The sequence below is a fragment of the Talpa europaea genome (genome assembly GCF_964194135.1).
Source record: "Talpa europaea genome assembly, chromosome: 9".
Lineage (NCBI taxonomy): Eukaryota > Metazoa > Chordata > Mammalia > Eulipotyphla > Talpidae > Talpa > Talpa europaea.
In genome coordinates, this window is record NC_140076.1 from 28,558,216 (window position 1) to 28,579,474 (window position 21,259).

At 43.2% G+C, this 21,259-nt stretch overlaps 1 protein-coding gene across 4 annotated transcripts in view; it reads right to left on the reverse strand.

Moving 5' to 3' along the window:
* Nucleotides 1-21,259, reverse strand: part of LOC311176955 (phosphatidylinositol 3-kinase regulatory subunit gamma) — a gene marked incomplete at both ends in the record, with an annotated part of 95,162 nt that overhangs the window by 57,667 nt on the left and 16,236 nt on the right. For 3 of the 4 annotated variants that reach the window (XM_084242618.1, XM_084242617.1, XM_084242616.1), the window contains one exon: nucleotides 4,746-4,851. The exons of the other annotated variant lie outside the window; for it this stretch is intronic. In XM_084242618.1, coding sequence (XP_084098744.1) covers nucleotides 4,746-4,851 — 106 coding nt within the window. Of the gene's footprint in view, nucleotides 1-4,745; nucleotides 4,852-21,259 lie in introns of those variants that run through there. 4 annotated transcript variants of the gene reach the window in all.

The following is a 21,259-nucleotide window of genomic DNA, read 5'->3' on the forward strand; positions in this document are numbered from 1 at the left end:
CTCTGTGAGATCCTCAATAATTTTTAAGACTCTAAAAGGAGTACTGAGAACCACTTTTCTAGATCTTCCTCTATTTATGTTTTGTCAAACAATCACAACTTCTAATTTTCTAACTACTAAAGAGATATGCTGCCCTAAGGATAATTTCAGAAATTTGTCTTGATAAAACCAAAAAAAACTTATAATCTTTAAAAAGAATTGTACCCATTAATTAAAATAATCATTTACTTTATCTTCCCAAAATAAAATCAATTAACAGTGTCAAAACTAAAGTACAGGCTAATAGATCACCTAAGTGTTGGCAAGACTTTGTGATCCTTTGAGTATCGGTAGTACTCTAATTTAAACTCCTACAGCAAAGCCAGGACTCTTTGAAAGGCCTATCCACCAACTATTCTGCTATGGACTACAATCCCAATTCCTGAATCCATAGGAAGACTGATTAGTCTTGCTTATAAGCAATTCTTGAACCACAATCTTAACATTTCCAAAATAAAAGTTTTGTATCATCCGAACAATTCAGTATTTCTGTTGCTGCTGGGAAGTACAGAAAAATTAAAACATCAAACTCCCACTTGGATCCAATCTTTATATGTTAGTAAACTATAGTAGCTGTCACAATCCACACAATTATTAGACCCCTTCAGGATGCCCAGTAATGATAGTTTTTGAAAATATATGCTGAAGGAAAACACCTTTGAAAAAAATTTTTGAGACCAGTAGAAACAACAAATAATACATAATTTTGCATTTATGTTCAAATTAAAATTAAGATAAAAAATGCTTTTAAAATAATACTCATATTACAGTTAAGACCCCTAAATCAGTAACTGTCTAATTCAAAAGTTATTTAACCCTAGGTTATTGCAATAGCCAAGAAGGAGGTAACCAAGGACTCTAAGTAGAAAAGCACTCAACAGCTACAAAGAAACAGTGCTCCTCAGGTATTTATAAATTCAACACATGTTTATTAAATTGTCTACTATTTATAAAACCCTGAGCAAGCTATGAGCTTCATAATCTGGTGAGAAGACAATTCCATAGGGCAACCTATACATAAGTAAATGGATAAATTACTCTCAAGAGAATGGGCTCAACAGGCCCTCACAGAATGGAAATAAGTTCTGAGAAGTGCTAGAAGAGAAAGGAAAAGGAAGGAGAGCTGTCTTCTAACAGAAGGGGCCAGGGAACATCCATCCCGGCAAAGAAAGCATCTAATCTGGGTCCTAAACATAGGATAAAAATTTTTTATAATATTTTTATATTAATATTTTATATAATTCTTAAATCATTTTGCATTTTTGCACAATGTTTGCATTATCATTTTGGTTATATTCCCCATACAATTGCACCCCCCCCCTTATTTTGACCCTAGTCCTTCCTCTCCCCTCCCCGCCATGTGTCTCTGGTTTATAGTTGCTTGTTGATTTTGACTTTTACTTTGTATTAATTAGTCTTTTGCCTGGACCCTTATTTAGGTTTTCTAAATTCCTGCTATGAGTGAGACCATCCGGTATTCTTCTTTTTCTTTCTGACTTACTTCGCTAAGCATGATCCCTTCTAGCTCCATCCAACATAGGATAAAATTTTAACAATAACCACTGAGAGTGAAAGATAGTCCAGGAAGAGGAAAAAGCATACATTAAAGGAACAGAAAGTACAAAACAGTTTCCAAAGAACTTGAGATATATTCCAGGAGAAGAAAAAACTTGAAAATTAGGTTGAAAGCAAAAATAGAGGAACTTATAGGACAGAGTAGGGAATCTGAGATGGGTGGGGTTTTTTTGTTTTGTTTTTTCCCAATAGGCAAAAGGAAGCCATTGGAAGGTCTTTATGTCACTGGAAGACTTACCATTGGAAGGTAAGTCATCAGAAGATACTTTTTTTTTTAAAAGATTTATTTATTTATGCATACAAGAACCAGGGTACAGGCCAGATGTGCAGGAGGGTAAAAGGATTCACCAGAGACAGAGGAGAACAGAACGGACAGACTGACCAAAATACACTGCTGAGGAGAGCAGCAGGCGAGACAGGAGAGGTCTGCTGCACCATGTGGGACCCTTGCCGGCCAGCCAGGATAGAACCGGCACTGCAGAGGCTGCAGACAGCTTCAAAGTGCTGTGCTCAATCGCCTGCACCACCAGGGAAGGCCCAGAAGATACTTAAATAACACTGCGAACTGGACAGAGCAGAACCTGAGGAGAACAGTTACTATGCTTATTACACCAGTCCAGGCAAGAAATAGGAGCTTGATCTGGGATAAGAACTTGGAAAAAGACAGATACAAACATGCTGCAACTTCACTAATAATGCACCTAATTTTTTAATCACACAAAACAAGGTTGGTGCTCATTTTCATTAAAAGCCATTCACTTAGGCAATATTTCAGCATATTCAAATGTACTTCTTTTTAAAAAGTTGTTAGGAATAGGGCCTCCCTGGTGGCACAAGGGGTTAAGTCTCAGCAATATGAAGCTATCAGCAGCCACTAAGGCACAAGTTCGATCCCTGGCCAGGATGCTAATCCATATGGTGCAGCAGTTCTCTCCTGCCTCACCCACTGCTCCCCCCTCAGCAGTGTATTTCAGTCAATACGCCTGTTGTGCTTCCCTCTCTGTCTCTGGTGAATCCTTTTACACACACACACACCACCTCTGCCCTACACCCCAGCTCTTGCATGCATGCATAAATAAGTCTTTAAAAAAAAAAAGTTGTTAGGTATAACTAACCATGTTCTACATTAAGGCTACAAAATGGGTGACAAGGAACAACACATGTGTATTTTCAATAATTCTGAATAGAATCTCAGTATGCAAAATCTCATCAAGGATGACCATTTTGAACAAAAAAGTTTATATCCAATGGAATACACAAAGTTTGGATCAGAATTTTCCATATAACCTCATAAGACTCACACCACTACATAATTACAATAGTCAACCTTTCTTAAAATCATGTTGGATAACTCAACTCGACTTGGCCAATATTCTACTACTAGGCCTATATTTTTCAATTTTCCAACATTAATGCCTTCTTCATTTTCTCCCCTCCTCCCCACTCATCTCTCCGCCCAACAAATTCCCTTTGTATGTCTGCAAAGCAAGATGCTATATGATATAGTGTGATTCTAAGCAGTTTGAATATATAATTCATATAATAACAAAAATATAGAATTATTAACTTTTTACAGAAAAAGAATCAACGATGCAGTAAATTTCCATTTACATGAGTGACAAATGCATCTAATAGAAATGATGCTTTACCATTAGGAGGAAACAAAGGGGGAAAACACAATAGATGGGTGGTAAATTTTACAAACTTTGCAAAACACTGAAAAGATGCATCTGGATTGCAGTCACAATTATAAAAGCATGGAGAGAAGGCTCCAAAATGACAGGAAAAGAAAAAATTCTAAGTGATCATTAAGAGCAGCAAAAAGGTTGATTCAATATTAGCATTAGTTTTAAACACAGCATCATTTAATACTCTACAACTAATTTTAAAAAAACAAAGGAAAATTCACTGTTCACAAGGACTCAGGAAATAATTCTATATGCATTCTATAAGACAGTTATACTTCATTACACTTCCACGGGCTCAAATCCTTTCAAACGTTTCCAAAATTACAGTCTTATAATAATGAGGTTCCCCAATGACACGCAATTTATTAACTAAAACACATTTTTAAAACACATAAGGAGTTCATCCTCAACAAAATAAGGAGTCACAAAGGCCTTCTACATATTCAAAATCATTACATAAAGCAATGTTTATAATTGTAGCCAGGGTTTGAAAATCTGACAGCTAATAATCATAAAATGGGGTAGACTTTAAAGAAAAAAAAAAATCATCCAACTTTTCCATTTTCCCCTTCCTCTTTCTTTCCTACCAGATACACAAAATGTCTGTAAGGGTCTCACACAAAGCTCTAAATTAAAAATACAGTATATGTATACATTATATGTATTCCAGCCTATCATCTACATGTACACATCACATACACAAAAAGGCAGGTTTCTCCTTTTTTACTCTTAAGAACTGAAGTTATATTAAACCTATCCCACACATTAAGTTAAATCACCATAAATTAAAGAGTAATAAAACACGGCACATAGATCTCTGAGCGACTATATTTCTGAGAAGAAAAACCTCTGAATGAGGCCATGACTGACTAAGCAAGCCCAATCCCTGAAAATCACTAACCGGCATTTGGTTTCTGTAAGAAAAAAAGGTGGGAGGGGGGGTCTTAAATGAATAATCACATAAGCAACCCAGTTTCAGAAGTTAACGAAGGTTAAAAAAAAAAAAAAAAAACCACGAAGCAAAGGGGACAGATGTTTGAAATGATAAAATTTAAAGAATTCTTCCAAAGGGGAAGACTGACTGGGACATAAAGCATCCTTTGCAGGTAGAATAATCTTTAATTGAAAAAAAGAAAAAGGGGATGGGGGGAGCTCGACAAAAACCTGAACGACACGCAAAGGCAAAGAAGTAAAAGAAACGGGTCTCTCCTCCCACCCCCACTCCAGCCCCCACCCCCACCCTCGCAGGACAATAGGATCAGGGTCCTAACTGCAAACTTTGAACGCGTAAAACAGCAGCAGTTTTACTGCAGCTCTAACTGCAAATCTGCCTCTCATCCTGAGCCTAACGCACCCAGCATAGTTCTGCCCTGAAAACACCACCAACGTCTTGTTAAGCACAAACCAGACCCATCACAAGATTTTTTTTTTTCTCCCAAGTACCTGGAGGATCCATTTCAATATAAAATATCAGTTCTGTCGAATAGGGCATCATCACCTCCCTCCAGTCTGCGTCATCGCGGTCCATACTCCACACCGTATTGTACATCGCGCTGTCAGGGGCAGGTCGTCAGGAGATATATAGAAAGCATATATATATATTTTTTTTTATCTGACACTTAAAAATCTAAAAATGTATATCTGCAAAAGTCCCACACGGAAATGTACTTCGGATCTCCAAAGGCCGGTACCAGTCCAGCCAACTACCAGGACGAGGACCGGGTCCTTTCTACAGCACCCAGCAAAATGCCCCCCCGAACTTTCAATTTATGGGTTTTCCTCCTCAGAGAGGTACAGGGAGGCTTGAGGGGAGGAGGGCTGAGGTGTTAAAAACGAGGCTTCCCAAAAATCCCTTCTACACAGTCGTTGTCCAAAGAGAAAAGCTCCCACCGCCTCCAGATCTTTCCGCGGAAGCCACTTCTGTGTCCTTCGCGTGAGGGAGAATGGAGAAAAAGAAAAGAAAAAAAAAAGGGGGGGGCCGTTGGGAGAAAGGTGGAGAAGTGACAAAGGCGGGCATAAAAAGGGGGTTGGGTATTGCGTTCAAGTTTCGGGGTCCCACTGGTCTGCAGAGAGCGATCCCCTCAGGGGTCAGGACTTGGGCTCGGCTCCAGTCGGGCTCGGAACCGAGGGCGCTGCAGCCTCCGGAGGGGGGCCCGTCGGGGAGTCCAGCAGCTCCGCTCCGCGGGGCGCTCTCGCCGGGCAGCGGCAAGCCCGCCAGAGCCCGCGCCCCTCACGCTCTGCCCGGACTCCAGCCACTAGAGTTTCATTTTAACGGCGCGGAGGGGGGACACTGTCCCCCTCCCCCACGCTCCCCCGCTGAGGTGCCACCCAGCCGTGCCGGGCAGGGGGGGACAGCCAGCGTCCCCACAGCCCCTTCCACGCCATTCCGCCTCGGCGCACTGGGGATTCGGTTAGATGCCGAAGAAAGCGTTCCGAAAACTGCCCTCCATCTCGGCCTTCCACTCTCTCCACCTCTCTCTAGCCCTCGGCTCCGCGCTGACCCCTCAGGTCTCTCCCCCAGCCTCGGGGAGAATGGTACGGCCCGGGCGCTGGCCGCTCGCCAGGAGTCGAAGCCGGGAGCACGCGCGCCAGGCGGGGAGGGAGCGGAGCGCGCGAGGAGGGGGACGCGAGGAAAAGCTGGGCTGTGATTGGCCGATCCCGGTTGCCGGACCCCGGAGCCTGCGTCTTTTGTCTGCCTCGCTCCGGCGAGGGAGCGGGAGACGGCTGCGCGCCCCGGGCGGGCCAATCAGGAGCCACCCGGCGCCGGCCGGTGAGGCGGCGATTGGTCAGAGCCCAGTTACCAAGCGGGACAAAGGCAGAAGGGGGGAAGAAAAGAAAAGGGGGGAAAAAAAATAGAAAGAAAGCGAGCGCAAACGGCGGTTACTGACAGGCTGGGCGAGCGCTCGGGGGCTCAAGCTGCCCGGAGACAGGCGGGGCTCCCGCTGAGGCTCGGCTCGCCCGGACGAGTGAGGAGAGGGGAGGACCGCGGGCGCGAGGCACCTCTGCCCGGAGACGGCCCGGGAGAGGGGCGCCCGAGCGGGGCGCGCGCCGTCACTTGGCGGGACGCGCGTTCTTCTGGTCCTGAGGCGGCCCGGGACGGCCCTCCCCACAGACCGCTTCCCCGTGCCGGGACGGCCCTCCCCACAGACCGCTTCCCCGTGCCGGGACGGCCCTCCCCACAGACCGCTTCCCCGTGCCGGGACGGCCCTTCCCTCAAACCGCTTCCCCGTGCCGGGACGGCCCTCCCCACAGACCCACAGACCGCGCTAAGTTGTCAAATAAAGCAGAGGTCCCGGACCCCGCTTGCAGGACCATTGCAGCTCAGGGAGATGTGCCGTGGCCCTGGCACCCTTTCCGGCCCGTCCGGGAGCGCAGTCTCCACTTTTCTCCTGGAATGGTCATTTCTCGAGGTATTTCGCAGTTCCTTTGCGTTTACCGCCCAAGGACTTTCGAACCCAGTGTAACTCCCCACACTTGAAATACTGAGGTGTCGCTGCAGGTCCCTTGGCTTGAGAACTCAAGGCGGGTGGGGGGGGGGGCGGGGAGCAGCAGCAGCAACGACTTGCAATTAGCGTGCGTGTGTGATTTCTATAATAAATCACAGGTGCTGGGATCCCTTGCCAAAAGGGCTCTATTCTAACCAACTCGATCCCTTTCTACATGCCCAGTCCTTCGCATGTGGAAAGCTGAAAACTATGATAGGCTTCAGGGTGAAAATGCTGAATATTGCCATGCATTTCAAAAACAGCCAATTAACTTGCTGGAGAACTCTGAATAGGGAAAAGCAGATTTGGTGAATGTAGCGTCTGAAATTGCCATCCTGCGATACAGTCTGGGGAGGCCAAAAACTGCTCCATTTCCTTTTTACACTAGAGTAACAAAGCCCATTGTGTTTGGGTTGACAACCAGATTTAAGCCCTAGCAAAACCTCCTATACTTAGTGGTTCTGCAATATTGATTGGTGCCTGCAAAGAGTTGCCACGTTTCCTCTCCTAAAGTGCTTCTGCTTTCTTTAAAGGTGCTCTGAGTTGAGACAGGTTAGTTGCAGATAGGTAAAACGTGTATGAACTGTGTATAGAGTCATGGGTTAAAAAAACAACAGTAAGAAAGGGTGGACAAGGTTTGGCCGAGAAAATTCGTGAGGAATATTACATATTTGCTCCCTGACATTTCTGAAACCCAAATGTGATTCGAATGTCCCCAACCGTTCCTCCATGTAGAATAGAAGATGCCGGAAGAGCAGCTCTAATTATGGCTTGCTTCCCAGCATTCTCTTTACTTCATCATATCTGGGAGCCAGAAGTACTCACATTTGATAACTCAAAAGGCAGGACAATAAGTCAAGGGCAAGTTGGCTTATTTTTGTTCTTGGGTGTCCCCATACATTCCCAAACAAAATGAGGGTGAAGAGAGGAAGTGTGGAAAAGATAATGGCTTTCAGATTTCCACAGCAGCTTTAGCTTGGATCGCTTTTCATTATTTACTGATGGGGTTTCAATCTCTAATACACAGAGCAATCACCCAGACCTTTCCCACAGCTAAGGCTTCGGGAGATGCAGTGAAGAAGCATCACAGTATATAATCTGCTCAACACTGGCACTCAGCTGTCATTCAACTTTGCTACCTAAAATTGTATGACCCAACATTCCAACTAAAATAAACCTTTGAATAGGACACCTCCAAAGAATAGCACTAATGCAAAAGCAATGATGAATCAAAGAGAAGCACATGTCCTTCTCATGGGCTTGAACCAGGGCCCTGCAAAGATGGGCAGTACCTATCACATGATGTCGGCCTTACTTTCTTTCACTTGAGAAATAGAAGTGAGGTTCTATCTGCTTGTCACCGAACTGCCTCAGGCTCTTTGGCAAAGGCAGAGAATGTTAGCTCTGGTGTCCTGGACCGCTTCCATCCTGGAGGATTATATTTGGCCTCGGTATGGATTAAATTCAGCTCTAAAAGCTCAAACTCCTGGGTTACAACCTGCTACTTCGGGAGCTGCTTTTTCTCCCTTTGCCTCTTCCCTGCCTTTCTTTAAAGTAGTCTTAGGTAAATCACAAAATCCATCTGCCTCCATTTATATATCTGTGAAATAGGAGCTTGCCTTCAGATTTATGCAAGCTGCTTAATTTATGGTGAAATACTCTGAGAATGAAAAAAAAATGCCATTTAAATACTTAGAATTAATAGTACCTTTCCTAGGTCCAAATGGATGGGGCGTCCTTCACTTTTCACCCCGTATAGTCTTGGTATAAAACTGTTCAAATATGCTCCATTTCCCCCTTTTCATTTCAGAGATGGATGAAATATTTCTTCTGTGCACTGAATATAGGGTATGATCTCAGAGCTCTCTGTACCAGCAGAATTGGCCTGGAACTCAGCCAAATTCTTTGTGATTAAAGGTGCCATCTGAGCACACAATATAGTTTTTTAAGCCTTGCAAAATGGAAACACACTTTTATTATTTTTTTTTAAGGTCACTCACTTAAACACCAGAGCTGATTTTGGCCTTTGGGGAAGGATTATTGGCCTCAATTCCCCTCCCCCCCACGCCCAGTTTTTTCTTATCATTTTCCCTTGACCACTGTCTTGGGAAAAAGCCAATGCTGTGCGCTAACTAAGCTCACTTAAGTGGAATTCTAAGAAAACTTTACAAATTATCACTTGGAGATTTCAGAAACTCCCTAATCATATGCCTTATAAATTGGGGATGTATCACATTTTGAGGAAAAAGTAGCTTTACAATGTAAATAGAGCAAGGCTGGTAAATATTCTGGAAAGACATCCTACCTGGGAATTCAGTCATCTATTGAGATAGCGATTTCTAAAATCATGATTTTCTATCTTTTTCAGAATGGTATTCCTTTATTAAAAAAAAAAAGATTTATTTATGCATACAAGAACTGGGGTACAGGCCAGAGGTGTGGGGGGTGAGAGGACTCACTGGAGACAGAGTAGGGAAACAGAACAGGCAGACTCACTGAAGTACACTGCTGAGGGGAGCAGCTGGCGAGTCAGGAGAGGTCAGCTGCACCATGAGGGTTGCTCCCTGGCCAGCCGGGGATCCAACTCGAGCTGCAGTGGCTGGGGACAGCTTCATAGGTTGCGGCTTAACCCCTTGTGCCACCAGGCAGACCCAGAATGGTATTCCTTTTACTTGGCATTTGCATTTTTTTTAACCTCTCTTGTACAGCTTTCTTAACATGCTCCCCTCTTTTTCATGTCCAACTTTCTAGCAACACAGGGACCACTTGGATGGACAGAAGTCACTGCTGCAAACTTTCCCTCATCAAGGCTACAGCTTTCAGCTTCACTCACCAGGAGATAGAGAGCAAATGAGATCCAAATGGTAGGAACAATAGTCCTGGGTGTTTCCCAAGGGCAGGGCACAAACAGGCTAGGCAGCTGATAAGCTCTGTAACCTGATTTAGTGTCCATAACCCTGAAAATTGTATTTTTATCCTTATTTAACAGATGAAGAAATTGAAACCCAGAGAAGTGAGAGGACTTATTCAAAGTCATGCAGTAACCTAGGAGCAGAGCCAGAATTAGAGCCCCAACTCCTGACAGCCAGGTCAGTACCTTATCCACCATGCAACACAGTTCCTTCTCCCTCTCATTCACTTAGTGAATGTTTATTGATGTTTTCAAACCCTGGGGATACAAAAATGAATAATACATAATGCCTAACATTGAGCCCAACACCACTGAGGAGGACCTCAAAAAGAAATATTTACAGGAGTGTGATTAATTCTATATAATAGAGAGATTGACAAAATGCTGGGTGAGCCCCCAAAACAGTGATGATCTATGGCCATATGTAGGTGAAAAAGTCTCCCTAGATCAGGTGTCATTTGGGCTACCCCAAACTTATATGCAGGTATTTTAAACTTCTTGCTTTCTTCCTTTTACTTCTCGATTTCCCCAGTCCATAAGATTAGCTCCAAGACTGAAAAAATTTAATTGAAAGCTGACCCAAAAATCACATGACCAAAGAGTTTGTCATCATCTTTACTTAGCTGCAACAACCTCTTCATAATATCCCTGCCTTGCCTCCTCTAGTTCATATTCTACACAGTTAGAGGAATGATCTAAGTGAAAAATCTGAACTCCTTTGCATAAACCCACAATAATTCCATTTACCTTCAGGATAGCTTGGCATTCAAGGTTTCAAGATCTTGTCCCTGCCTACTGCTCCAATCTCTCCTCACATAGTTCTTCCTGTCATTCCTAAGAACTAGCTATACTGAAGGACTGCCATTCTTAGAACAGTAGAAATATTTCTTCCACACCAAGTCTCCACCACAAAGTGGCAAACTCCCACCTATGTTCTTCTGATCTGGCAAACTGCACTCATTGAGCACCCTGTCCTGGCATCTGCACAGTTCTTTGCACACCATTTTTAAAGTGTGTTTCTGGGTCTATCTCTCCCCTGCCTCCACTCTAGGAGTTTCCTCTTAGGAAACTCTTAGTGGGTGGAAAATGTGTCCTGGAATCATCAGTGCCCAGCATCATTCCTGATGCACAGAGGGCTTGTCAGTGAACGTTCTTTTATGAGTAAGCAAAAGTCACAAAAACAAACTAAACTCCCCAAGAAGGTTCTCAAGCAGAAAAGTTCCAGTGACCCTGATAATCCTTTTTGTAGGCCCTCAGCTGATTCCCATTTGTTTAAAAGAACAACACGAAATCCAACAATTATATAATTCTTTGGTTACAGGACTCTGAGGGGCAAATGATAACCCTTCTCTCTGCTGGCTGTCTCTTGGGTCCTCACTACAGATACTCAGTTCTGCTGCCTTTTTATTTTATCAGCTGTGAATTATTTGCAAAATTCCAAGCAGCTTGTAGGAAATTCAGGAAAACTCAGCAGCGGAAAGAGAAGCTGGTTTCATTTTCCATCCCAGCTCATTTCTGAAATGTAACACCATATAGGGCTTAGAAGTATTTTCACTTCCTGTGGTCATTATTTCAATAGTTTGGAACAATTTGTAGTTCATGCTTCTTTACTGGAATCTGTAATAATCACCCTTTAATACCACAGGACTCAAATGTAAAAGCTAACTTATTTATTTCATTGTTAAAGAACTAAACCAGTTTGGTTCCTATACTAGACAATTTTGGTTTGAAAAATCTTTTTTTTTTTAAAGATTTATTTATTTATACAAGAACTGGGGTACAGGACAGAGGTGCAGGAGGCTGAGGATTCACCAGAGACAGAACAGGGAGCAGAATAGGCAGACGGACCAAAAACACTGCTGAGGGGAGCAGTGGGCGAGACAGGAGAGGTATCCCGCACCATGTGGGTATCTCCCTGGCCAGCCGGGAATCAAACTGGTGCTACAGAGGCTGGAGACAGCTTCACAGCGCTGCGCTCAACCCACTCCGCCACCAGGGAGGCCCCTAAAAATCTTTTTAAACTAATAGCATTTTATTTGCTTCTATGAACAATAAATCAAAAGCCTCCTTTAGAAATATTTTATAAAGGGCCTCCCCGGTGGCGCAGCGGTTAAGCGCTGGGTTGCAAAGCTTCCGGCAGCCTCTGTAGCGCCGGTTCGATCCCTGGCTGCTCCCCGGCCACTGGAGGAGGGTCCCAGATGGCGCGCAGACCTTTCCTGCTGCCCGCTGCTCCCCTCAGCAGTGTACTTCGGTCCTTCTGCCTGCTCTGCTCCCTGCTCTGGCTCTGGTGAATTCTCTCACCCTCCCGTGCTTCTGACTGTACCCAGTGCATGCATAAACAAACAAACAAATAAATAAATAATGCCTCTATTAAAAAAAAAATTTATAAAATCTATGTATTATACAAAAATGCCTCACCAGACACCAAGAGCATCATTCTTGAAATCTGGGGCAATTATGCAACCTCTAGGGACTAAAGGTCACCGTTTGAGAAAGAAAAGTACAGTGGAATGTAAAAGGTCTGGTCATTTAGCTCTGAGAATATGAAAAACCACACTGACTTTGTTTTAATTCAAGGGTAGAGAGTACCTTATATTCCGTTCATCTTTTCTTTTTCTTTTTTTTGTGGAACCCTCGCCTGGTGGCTGGGGATCGAACTAGCGCTGCAGAGGCTATGGGCAGCCTCACAACACAGGGCTCAACTGCTGCACCACCAGGGGAGGCCCTATTCTGTTCATCTTACGCTTCTTGCAAAAGAGACACTCAGTGAAGACCACTATTACTTGCTAAACCTCATTCGGGATCCTATTTCTCCCCTCTCAGTACCAATGTACCAAATTCTAAATTATGTAATATTAAGACTAAGGAAAGACGCCTAAAATACTGAAAACATATATTTAAAAGCAATATACTTTCATATTATAAACAAAAAATGTAAGTGGTTATCATATATATCAAATGTGTAACATGATAATCACACTTATAAGTAGATTTATTAAATGTTTAAGGGAAGAAGAGTTAAGGGAAGAACAGTACAAAATGACAAGCACTTGGGCCTCCCCTGGTGGCGCAGTGGTTGAGCGCTGGGCTGCGAGGCTGCCCGCAGCCTCTGCAGCGCCGGTTCATTCCCCGGCTGCTGGCGAGGGTCCCACAAAAAAAAATAATAATAATAAAATAACAAGCACTTTCTGTTCAATTCAACTATGTCCCTTCCATGGGTGAGATCTTGCACTGAGTACTCAGTAAGATACTATTTCTATCCTTGATAAGCCCACCATCCAGTAAAGGAGACTTATGTGAACAAGCAATAACAGTTTCATTGACCATGTTTTTATTTTTTTTTTAATTTATCATTTATGTATACAAGAGCTGGGGTACAGGCCAGAGGTGGGAGGGGAGAGGATTCACCAGAGACAGAGTGGGGAACAGAGCAGGGGGATCTGCTGTAATACACTGCTAAGGGGAGCAGGAGGCGAGACAGGGGAGGTCTGCTGCACCATGTGGGTTAGCTCCCTGGCTGCAAATCAGATCAAACTCATGCTGCAGTGCTGTGACTTAACCCTTTGCGCTACCAGGGAGAGGCCTCCCCCCCAACCCCGCACCCGTGTGTTTTTAAACTGAGTTTTAAATTGGTTTCCCTGAGACCATAAGAGCGAGGCAAGATAGCCCCCTTCGTTACCCTCTTCGTCTTTTCTCTCCAGCTGTTTTACTCTGTTTCTTAGCACCTTCCTGGTCTCCTTGACTGCTGATTCTTAACCTCACACTCCTGTGCTTACAGCATTGACTTCTGGCTGTGTCTTCTAGCTACAACTCAAATTTGCCCCTTTTCTTCCTTGTCAGGAGACTAGAGTATATTAGGGTTGGTATTTCTCCTAAAGTCAGTATTCTTGGGTTGGTGTTTCTCCTAAATTCTCCCTGCAAACAATACTGTATGAACAAACTGCTCCCTCTCTGAAATCTCAACTCTCATAGGCAGCTGTCTCTGATCCTTCTCCCAACCTCTTTTTTTTTTGCAATGAGTTAAATGATGCCCCCCCCCCCAAAAAAAAAGTTATGTCCAAATCCTAACCCCTTAAAGCTCTGGATGTGATCTTATTTGGAAAAAGAGATCTTTGTAGATATAAATTAAAGATCTTGAGATGAAATCATCCTGGGCTTAGGATAGGCCCTAGATCCAATGACCAATGTCCTTATAAAGAAAGGCAAAGGTAAATTTGAAGCACAGAGCAGAAGAAAGCAACAAGAAAACAGAGGTAGATAGTTGGAAAATGTATCTACAGCTAAAGAATATCAAAAATTGACTAAAACCACCAAAAACTAGGAGAGAAACATAGACTAGATTCTCCCTCAGAACCTCTAGAAAGAACCAATCCTTCCAACACTTTGATTTTGGACTTCTAAAACTGTCAGAGAATAAATCCTAACCACAAGAATAAATTTTTGTTACACATAGTAATTCATTATGATAGCCCTAGGAAATGAATTTATCCACATTAGTTTTTTAAAAAAGACATTTCTATGTCAAGCCATAGAATATAATTGCAAAATAAAAGACCTTCCTTTCCAAGAAATGACTGTAAATCAATTTAACTATGGTGTTCACTAATGAAATTTTGTTAGAGACTAAATTCAATACTAGGAATCATAGGTCTAACCCAAGGTGGACCTTTTTAACCATTTCTTCCCAATACTTTCAATTGCCTCTCCCTCCTGTCCTTCCAAAAAAGTCATCCTGCCAAAGCCAAATCCCACAGTCCTCCTTCTGGTACACTCATGCAGTGGTCTTAAGAAAGGAAAAACCAAGCTTACCAACTTCTTGTAGGCTCGTCTCTGGGATTCCTTTTGTTTCCTGAATGTGCTTCTGCTATCATCTCACACCTTCACCACTCACCTCAAATGATTACCCTCCAACCTCAGATCAGTACATATGACCTCATGTTTTACTTCAGAGACCAACAGACATAACACTTCCACCCCTCTAGAGCCTATAAACTTGTATACAACCTTGATTCCTTGCCTTCCTCTCTGAGAAAGCCTGTCTTTTCCTCCCTTTAAAAGTTAATCACCCTGGGCCTCCCCTGGTGATGCAGCGGTTGAGTGCTGGGATGCGAAGCAGACCACAGCCTCTGCAGCGCCAGTTCGATCCCTGGCCTCCAGCGAGGGTCCCACATGGCGCACAGACCTCTCCTGCCGCCTACTGCTCCCCTTAGCAGTGTATTTCGTCACTCTGCCTGTTCTGTTTCTGGCTCTGGTGAATTCTCTCACCCTCCCCGCTTCTGACTATAACTTAGTGCTTGTATAAATAAATAAATAAATCTTAAAAAAAAAAATTTCGGGGGTATCATGCCTCTGAAAAAAAAAAAGTTAATCACCCATTCTGACCTCTGGATGGCACCCTCTTCAGCTTCCTAAAGCACCAACCCTAGCCTATCTCTTGTCTATCCAAATGCCTACTGGATACCTCCCCCCCAAAACATAGCAAAATCATCGCCATGAGAGCTGAGTTGCAAATGTGGCCAATATTCAGAAAGTCAAAGAGAGATAAAATAAATATCTGAAAGGAGTAGAGATGAGGAATGGAAAGGACACAAGCAGCAGTCAATTTCTTGAGTCTATAGCTTCTAAGACCCTACTTTGCCTCAGTTCTAAGGTGGGGCCCACCCCTAATGTTGGTAGGAACCAGATCAAAATCCCCGGGTAGCAAAGGGGTTGAAGTCTCAGCACTGTCAAGCTATCACCAGCTACTGCAGCATGAGTTTGATCCCCAGCCAGGGAGCTGACCCACATGGCATAGCATACCTCTCCTATCACGTCTTCTGCTCCCTTCAGCAGTGTATTTCAGTGGATCTGTTCTGCTCCCACTCTATCTCTGGTAAATCCTCTCATCCACCTTCATACCTCTGGCCTATATCCCAGCTCTTTTATGCATAATTAAACAAACAAAATAAGAATATAAATGAAGACTCATTTTCCATCTATCAAAATGCTTAAAAATTATAAATCGAAGGAGAAATCTAAAAATACTTGGAGCAAAATGAAAATAAAAGCAGTACTAAGAGAACTTAGAGGAAAGTATATAGTTATACAGACCCAGATCAAGAAACAAGAAAGGTCTGGAAATAAATACTATAACCTTACACTTTTAAAAAACACTAAATTGAAGATATATATATTAATATTCATTGCAGCACTATTTATAACAGGTAAGTTATAGAAATAACCAAAATGCCCAGTAACAGATGTGTGGATTAAGATTTGATAAATAAACCCAATGGCTAAAAAAAAGATGCAAGTTTACCATTTGCAGCAACATGGATGGAACTAGAAGGGATCATGGGAGGTTTTTTTAGTTTTATTTTTTAAGATTTTATTTTATTTATACAAGAACCGGGGCACAGGCCAGAGGTGCGGGAGTTAAGAGAATTCACCAGAGACAGAGTGGGGAACAGAACAGGCAGAATGACCGAAATACACTGCTGAAGGGAGCAGTAGGCGAAACAGGAGAGGTCTGCTGCGCCAAGTGGGTTGTTCTGCGGCCAGCCGGGATCAAACCGGCACTGCAGAGGCTGCGGACAGCTTCATAGCGCTGTGCTCCACTGCCTGCGCCACTAGGGAGACCCCCCTAGAAGGGATAATGTTAAGTGAAGTAAGGAGAAAGGCAAATACTAGATGACTTCATTCATATGTGGACTATAAAAACAAAACAAAAGCAAAACTAAACTCCCCCAAAAAATCTAGAAATCTGACTGTAGAGTTGAGGCTACCAATTCTACAGGTGGGCACAAAAGGAGAAGAGGGCACAAAGGACTATGGTAGCAGAGAGGTACATCTGAATCATATAAAGTGCTGTAAACTATTGTAGCCTGAAAAAAAATACAATGAAAATGAAATTAAAATTAAAAAATATTCTGAGTTTAAAAAGTTATAAATCAAACTAATAAACCATAATTTTTTAATTAACTAATTAAATTTTTTTTACAATGTTTGCTTTCTGTTCTCAGGTGTAGTCCCATAGAATTTCCACACCAGTTCACCTGTGCACCATCACCATAGTCCCTTGTGTTCTTTCCACCCTCGCCCTGGTCTCTTTCTCTCCCCCTCCCCTGCAGAATGTCTCTGATTTGTAGTTGTCTTTTTATTGTTTAGTTTTGTTGTGTTTTTTATTGTTATTATTATTGTTCCCCTTGGCCCTCATTTGGTTCCCTTATATTCCTCCTATAAGTGAAACCATCCAATATTTTCCTTTTTCCTTCTGACTTATTTTACTGAGCATGATCCCTTCTAGCTCCATCCATATTGCTGCAAATGGCATTATTTTATCTTTTTTGATTTCTGCATAGTATTCCATTGTGTATATATACCATATCTTCTTGATCCAGTCATCTATTTTTGGGCATTTGGTTATTTCCATGTTTTGCCTACTATAAATAATGCTGCAATAAACATCAGGGTGCAAGTATCCTTGAATTAATGTTTTTTTAGAGATTTATTTATTTATGCATACAAGAGCTGGGGTACAGGCCAGAGGTGTGGAGGGTGAGAGGATTCACCAGAAACAGAGTGGGGAACAGAATAGGCAGATTGATGAAATACATACATTGCTGAGGGGAGCAGCGGGAGAGTCAGGAGAAGTCTGCTGTCCCATGAGGGTTGCTCCCTGGCCAGGGATCGAACTTGTGCTGCAATGGCTGCGGATAGCTTTATAGGTTACGTCTTAACCCCTTGCGCCACCAGGGAGGTCCTCTTCTTCATTTTTTAAACATTGTACCTAGCCTCATGCCCTCAAAATTTAACCTCCCAAACATGGGCCAGCAACTGCTAGGACAAGCCTGAATTAAGTAGTTCAACACATTATAAAGACCTTTAACTCTCAAAAGGGGCCAAGGGAATAAGGGAATTGATTTCCTTGTAAATTTTAAGCTTATTTCTAAATTGATACTCTGGGTCTGTAGAGCACAAAAGGCTTTTGCAATACTGGAAGAGATTTGATTAGCATAAGCATTATGAATGCTTCTAGCTTTCCATAATTGAATTTGTTAATAATGAAGATCTTATCTTTTCATGGCTTGTGCTTACCCCATGTGTGACGTTACCTGTCCTCACCTTTTATTGTAATCAGGCAAAATTATTCAGGTTGTGAAGTCCCCCATATTGTCTAGTATCACTATTGTATTAGGGTGACGTTTTCAGTGCAAGTGGCAGAAAATTCTCTGAAGTCACTTAAGCAGTCTCACTTGATGCACAACCATAAATAGAGGTATTCAAACAATGTTAGCAGGAACCACATTCATTCTCAGTTTTCCCCTCTGATGTTTCCTCAGGTGGCTCCAGGTCTACATTCCACCCACTTAGCAACTCCATCTCTGTCTATCAGAGTGTAAATTTCTCCACATAACTGCAGAAAAATTCTGAGAGTTCAACCTCATTGACCTAGCTTGGGTCACATACTCACCTCTGAACTAACCATTGAATCCAGCTAGATGGAATGCTCTAACTGGATAGGAGTAAGTCACATGACACCCCTGGAAGCAAGCAAATAAGTAAGTAGTCAGTTGGCCTGATGCTACTGAGAACTGGAGAGGGGCAGTTTCTCAGAGAAAATCTGATAGGCAATGTATTCACTACTACTCCTCTTTTTTTTTTTTTTTTTTTTTTTTATTTTTTTTTTATTTTTTTTTTATTTTTTTTTTTATTTTTTTTTTTAAAGATTTATTTATTTATTTATACAAGCCTGGGTACAGTCAGAAGCGCGGGAGGGTGAGAGAATTCACCAGAGCCAGAGCAGGTAGCAGAACAGGCAGAGAGACAAAATACACTGCTGAGGGGAGCAGCGGGCAGCAGGAGAGGTCTGCGTGTCATGTGGGACCCTCGCCGGAGGCCGGGGATCAAACCAGTGCTGCAGAGGCTACGGGCAGCTTCACAGCCCAGCGCTTAACCGCTGTGCCACCGGGGAGGCCCTCCTCTTTTTTTTTTTTTAAAGATTGATTTATTTATACAAGAACTGGGGTACAGGCCAGAAGCGTGGGAGGGTGAGAGGATTCACCAGAGACAGAGCAAGTTGCAGAACAGGCAGACGGACTGAAAACACTGCTGAATGGAGCAGCAGGCAAGACAGGAGAGATCTGCCTCACCTTGTGGGCCTCTCCCTGGCCAGCAGGAATTGAACCAGCACTGCAGAGGCTGCGGACAGCTTCATAGCGCTGTACTCAACCCACTGGGCCACTGGAGAGACCCCTCACTACTACTCTTAAAGAGATATATACTCTTAGTAGTGTTTCTCCAAGGTTTTAGAGAATTTATATGTGTGTATATATGTATATATAATGAATATATAAATGTTAAAAATAAACACACTTGCAGATGCATTCAAATTATCAATCAGTCTCTTAACTTCCAAATAATAATAGGGGTGCCTGAAACTCATATCCCTTCATATTGGTGGACCTACACAAGACGGAATAAACATACCCTGTTTATGTCCTCTGTAGTTGTAGGGATTTTATAATACCTGCTCTGGTGTTCAATGCTGGAAACAACTAACTCCATAGGAAGTGGCTAAGCCATCCTGTATATGGAACACACTGTGCTGAACTATTTTGGACTGTCTAGTCAGAGCCAGGAAATCCACACAAATCCAGATATTACCTGATTTTTTCTTTGCTATCACAAAAGGGAATCTGTGGGATATAGAAGCCGGAGAAAATGCGTTAATCAGTAGGTCTTTAAGCTAATCTAAAAATCATCTCATACAATACAGACTTCCTGCACTGTTTCTAAAAGGTCTAGGTTTCCAATTTCAGGTTTGTGCTCTTTACCCTAAACCTAGTCATGTCCTAGTCTTCAAGAAAGAAATCAATTCCTGGCTTCGTCCTTCCCTGATACCTTCTCTTTCCACCTTTAAAATTTTTTGAAGGGCCTTCATAGTGGCGTGGGGGTTAAGTCTTAGAGCTGTCACCACTATGGCCTGAGTTCAATATCTGGCCAGGGTGCTAACCCATATGGTGCAGCAGACTTCTTCTGCCTCACCCACTACTCCCTCAGCAGTATATTTCAGTAAATCTGCCTGTTCCTCTCCCCACTTTGTCTGTGGTAAATTCTCTCACTCCCCCACCCCGTACCTCTGACCTGTACCACAGTTCTTCTATGAGTAAATAAATGAATCTCTAAAAAAAAATTTTTGAGGGCCTCCCTGGTGGCGCAGCGGGTTGAGCGCCGTGCTGTGAAGCTGTCTGTAGCCTCTGCAGTGTGGGTTCAATCCCCACCGGCTGGCAAGAATCCCACATGGTGTGGCAGACCTCTCCTGTTGTGCCTGCTACTTCCCTCAGCAGTATATTTCTGTCATCTACCTGTTCTGCTCCCTGCTCTGTCTCTGGTGAATCCTCTCACCCTCCCATGCCTCTGGCCTATACCCCAGCTCTCATATAAAAATAAATAAATCTTTAAAAAAATTTTTTTTGAAATTTCACAAATTCAAACTTTAAGTTAAAAATAAAATAAATAAAACTTTAAGTTAGAGGGCCTCCCCAGTGGCACAGCAGTTGAGCGCTGGGTTGCGAAGCTGCCCGCAGCCTCTGCAGTGCCGGTTCGATCCCCGGCTGCTCCCCGACCACCAGAGGAGGGTCCCACATGGCGCGCAGACCTCTCCTGCCACCCGCTGCTCCCCTCAGCAGTGTACTTCAGTCCTTCTGCCTGCTCTGCCCCCCGCTCTGGCTCTGGTGAATTCTCTCACCCTCCCGCGCTTCTGACTGTACCCAGTGCTTGTATAAATAAATAAATAAATCTTTAAAAAAAAAAAAAAAACAACTTTAAGTTAGAGGACCCAAAATAGAAGGAGAGAGGAGAGAAATTTGGGGCTCTCTCTTGCCTTGGTTTTCCTTGTGGCATCCATACCTGGATGAAACTAGAAGCACTTAGAAGTCTATCCCTGTATGCTTCAGGTGAACACTTTAAAGAGCTTGGACTTGATGCCTACCAACACACCTTCCTCTCCTGAACACTGCTAGGGTCCAACATATAACCACAGATTTTTCACTTTTTCCATCATTTTCCACTTTCCTTTGTTTCCTATAAAAATTTAAGCTTATCAGTACTAAAGCTGCCTCTGATCCATTCTGTTTTTGTGATGGGAGGTGAGTTGGGTGCTTGCTACTTGTGAATTCACCATCAAGCTGCACTTAAGACTTGATCCTTTCCGGGCCTCCCCGGTGGTGCAGCTGTAGAGCGCTGGGTTGCGAAGCTGCCCGCGGCCTCTGCGGCGCCGGTTCAATCCCCGGCTGCTCACGGCCCGCGGCTACCCTCAGCAGTGTACTTCAGTCCTTCTGCCTGCTCTACTCCCTGCTCTGGCTCTGGTGAATTCTCTCACCCTCAACAAAACAAACAAACATAAATAAATAAATAAAACATGCCTCTATTAAAAAAAAAAAAAAAAAAGACTTGATCCTTTCCTTGGCTGCCCCTTTTCTAGGATACTCTCTCCACAAGGCAAAGATGGGATATTTGCCTGAGTGGGACCTCCCCTTGGATACTCTCTCCACAAGGCAAAGATGGGATATTTGCCTGAG